We start from the raw sequence: 2,594 nt of genomic DNA, 5'->3' as shown, positions 1-2,594 counted from the left end.
GCATCTCAGTGTCGAAACTAGGGATGTCAACGGGGAATTTCTCGTCGGAGAACGGTTCCCCATCCCCATCCCCAAACTGCTCACGGGAACTATTTTCTTCCTATCCTCATCCCCACGCAGGGAATGTGGATCCAATAGGGAACTCGTCTCCACTAACAAGTGGAGCGCATGGGTGCATACAACAGTTTGCTGTCAGGTACGACATAGCAGGCGAACGGGCGATGGACAACATGGGGGAGCTTGCGGGCTAGGGCCTTCTGCGACTGAGGAAGGAGGTGACTCGACAGCGCAAGATGTGTGGAGTGCATCGAGTCCACAGGTATGGTAGCTTGGTTGGCTCATTCTTCTCTGGGTTTGGTGTTGGACCAGGATGCATGTGTACCTTGTTACCATTCTCTCATGATCTCGCCCCCACGAACAAACAAAATAACGAGCTGGTGATTTTCCTCATGGAGAAACGGAGATGAGAAATGCTTTTCCATATCGATTCCCGTTAGATCTGATGGGATTATTTTTTATCACTAGTCACTGGACCCGTCCATATGCGGGTGTTAGTCAGGAGCTACGGGAGGCGGCTGATGTGCATGGCGTGCAGCGCTGGGTAAATGGACGTGCTAGCCAGAGGCGAAACGTGAAAGCAGGATTTTCAAGAGCGAAACACATACGAGCGAAGTAGTACGGATTGAGTGATATAATATGGGTAATTTTTTAGTAGTATTTAGGATTAAAAGTAAGACGTATTGTCTGACAAAAGAATTACTAGTATTTCTTTAAGTATTAGAGATTTATATCATCGCGAGAAACCAAATCTGTTCACCCTAATTCCTTAATAGGTGAATTCTCCGCAAGGAATCGTCCACGTCCCTAGTCGAAACCACTCAGAATCGCACGCACCGTCCCGATTCCTCCTCCGCCGCGACCTCACCCTATCCGTTTCACGCTCCTCCGTCTCTTGTTATAACTACTAACCTTCCTTCCCTATCCCCAACCCACGCCCACCGCCAGCCCACGGCTTCGTCGCCTCAGATCCCCCCCCCCCCCCCCGGCGCCCCGTACCCGTACACCACGCGGCCATGACGCCCTCCTCCGCTCTCGCCCTCGCCCACCTAACCGCCGCCACCCCGCTCCCGGCCTCCTCGTCGTCCCGGCCCTCGCCGAGGCCCAGCTCGCTGAGCCTGGGCCCCGGCCCTGTTGGGCTCGGAGGCGCGCGCCGGCTCGCCACGGCGGCGCCCCCGCGGGCGTTCTTCTCCTCTTCGCCGTACCAGCCCCCGCCGCAGCCGTCGGGGTTCTCGCAGCACCGCGAGTACGGCCTGGTCCCCATGGTCATTGAGACCACCTCCCGCGGGGAGCGTGCGTACGACATCTTCTCGCGCCTGCTCAAGGAGCGCATCGTCTGCATCCACGGGCCCATCGCCGACGACACCGCCTCGCTCGTCGTGGCCCAGCTGCTCTTCCTCGAGTCCGAGAACCCGCTCAAGCCCGTGCATCTCTACATCAACTCCCCGGGGGGCGTCGTCACGGCGGGGCTCGCCATCTACGACACCATGCAGTACATCCGCTGCCCCGTCACCACGCTCTGCATCGGCCAGGCGGCCTCCATGGGGTCGCTCCTGCTCGCGGCCGGGGCGCCAGGGGAGAGGCGGGCGCTGCCCAACGCCAGGGTCATGATCCACCAGCCGTCCGGCGGCGCGCAAGGTCAGGCCACCGATATCGCCATCCAGGCCAAGGAGATCCTCAAGATGCGCGACCGGCTCAACAAGATCTACCAGAAGCACACGAAGCAGCCCATCGACAAGATCGAGCAGTGCATGGAGAGGGATCTCTTCATGGACCCCGAGGAGGCGCGCGACTGGGGGCTCATCGACGAGGTCATTGAGAACCGACCTGCCTCGCTCATGCCCGACGGCCTCGGTGGCGGCGTCGATCTGCCCAACCTCGGTGGAGGCGGCGGACGGGGAAGGGATGTTGAGGAGCCGTCTGCGGTGTGAGGACCGGCCACAAAGGTGAAATCTTTTTCGCGTCCGGTGGCTGTGTTGTTTGTTGTTAGATCTAAGGCTTAATTCTTACTACACAAGGTTAACCTTGTTATTCTGGTTGCCGAGGCGTCCGGATCCCCATTCCCCTTGTTGCTTCAATTGCCTGAATTGAGCTATTTCTGATATTTATTTTAACTCTTAAGGAAATTTCAGTCCTTTGATACTGATAAATTGGTACAGTGTTGTGGATGTTTGTATCATAAGTATCATTAAAAATCCCATCTTTTTGTTTGTCTCACAGTAAATGATCTTTTTGGTTTGTGTCAGTGTTCCAATGTGTTTAATTAAGATGTGCTTGTTATAAAACTGACTATTGACTGGTATGATGTTTCTTCATATCAATCAGTTACTATCTTTCTTTGTCCTGGTTGCCTAGGCCTGATTTACGTGATTCTGTAATCTTGTATTTGGTGTCGACCGGCATATGCTAATGTGTAAGTACGATATATGAATGGAATTTGCATGATATTCTAATTTACTGTAAGCCTGTAAGGCCTTTCTAGTTTCCAGACCCACCTAATAGGTCTCAGCAGAAGTGAACTCTCTGCATAACTGATC

At 54.4% G+C, this 2,594-nt stretch overlaps 1 protein-coding gene across 1 annotated transcript; it reads left to right on the top strand.

The window, feature by feature from the left end:
- The first annotated feature begins 891 nt into the window (after window positions 1–891).
- On the top strand, window positions 892–2,281 carry LOC133921701 (uncharacterized). The gene has a single exon (XM_062366685.1). The coding sequence runs from the start codon at window positions 1,074–1,076 to the stop codon at window positions 1,986–1,988; it is 915 nt and encodes a 304-aa protein (XP_062222669.1). The 5' UTR covers window positions 892–1,073; the 3' UTR covers window positions 1,989–2,281.
- Window positions 2,282–2,594: the final 313 nt, after the last annotated feature.

The sequence above is a fragment of the Phragmites australis genome, chromosome 6 (genome assembly GCF_958298935.1).
Source record: "Phragmites australis chromosome 6, lpPhrAust1.1, whole genome shotgun sequence".
In the NCBI taxonomy this organism is placed as follows: Eukaryota; Viridiplantae; Streptophyta; class Magnoliopsida; order Poales; family Poaceae; genus Phragmites; species Phragmites australis.
The sequence above is the reverse complement of the archived record's forward strand: the minus strand, read 5'-3'. Positions and strand labels throughout refer to the sequence as shown.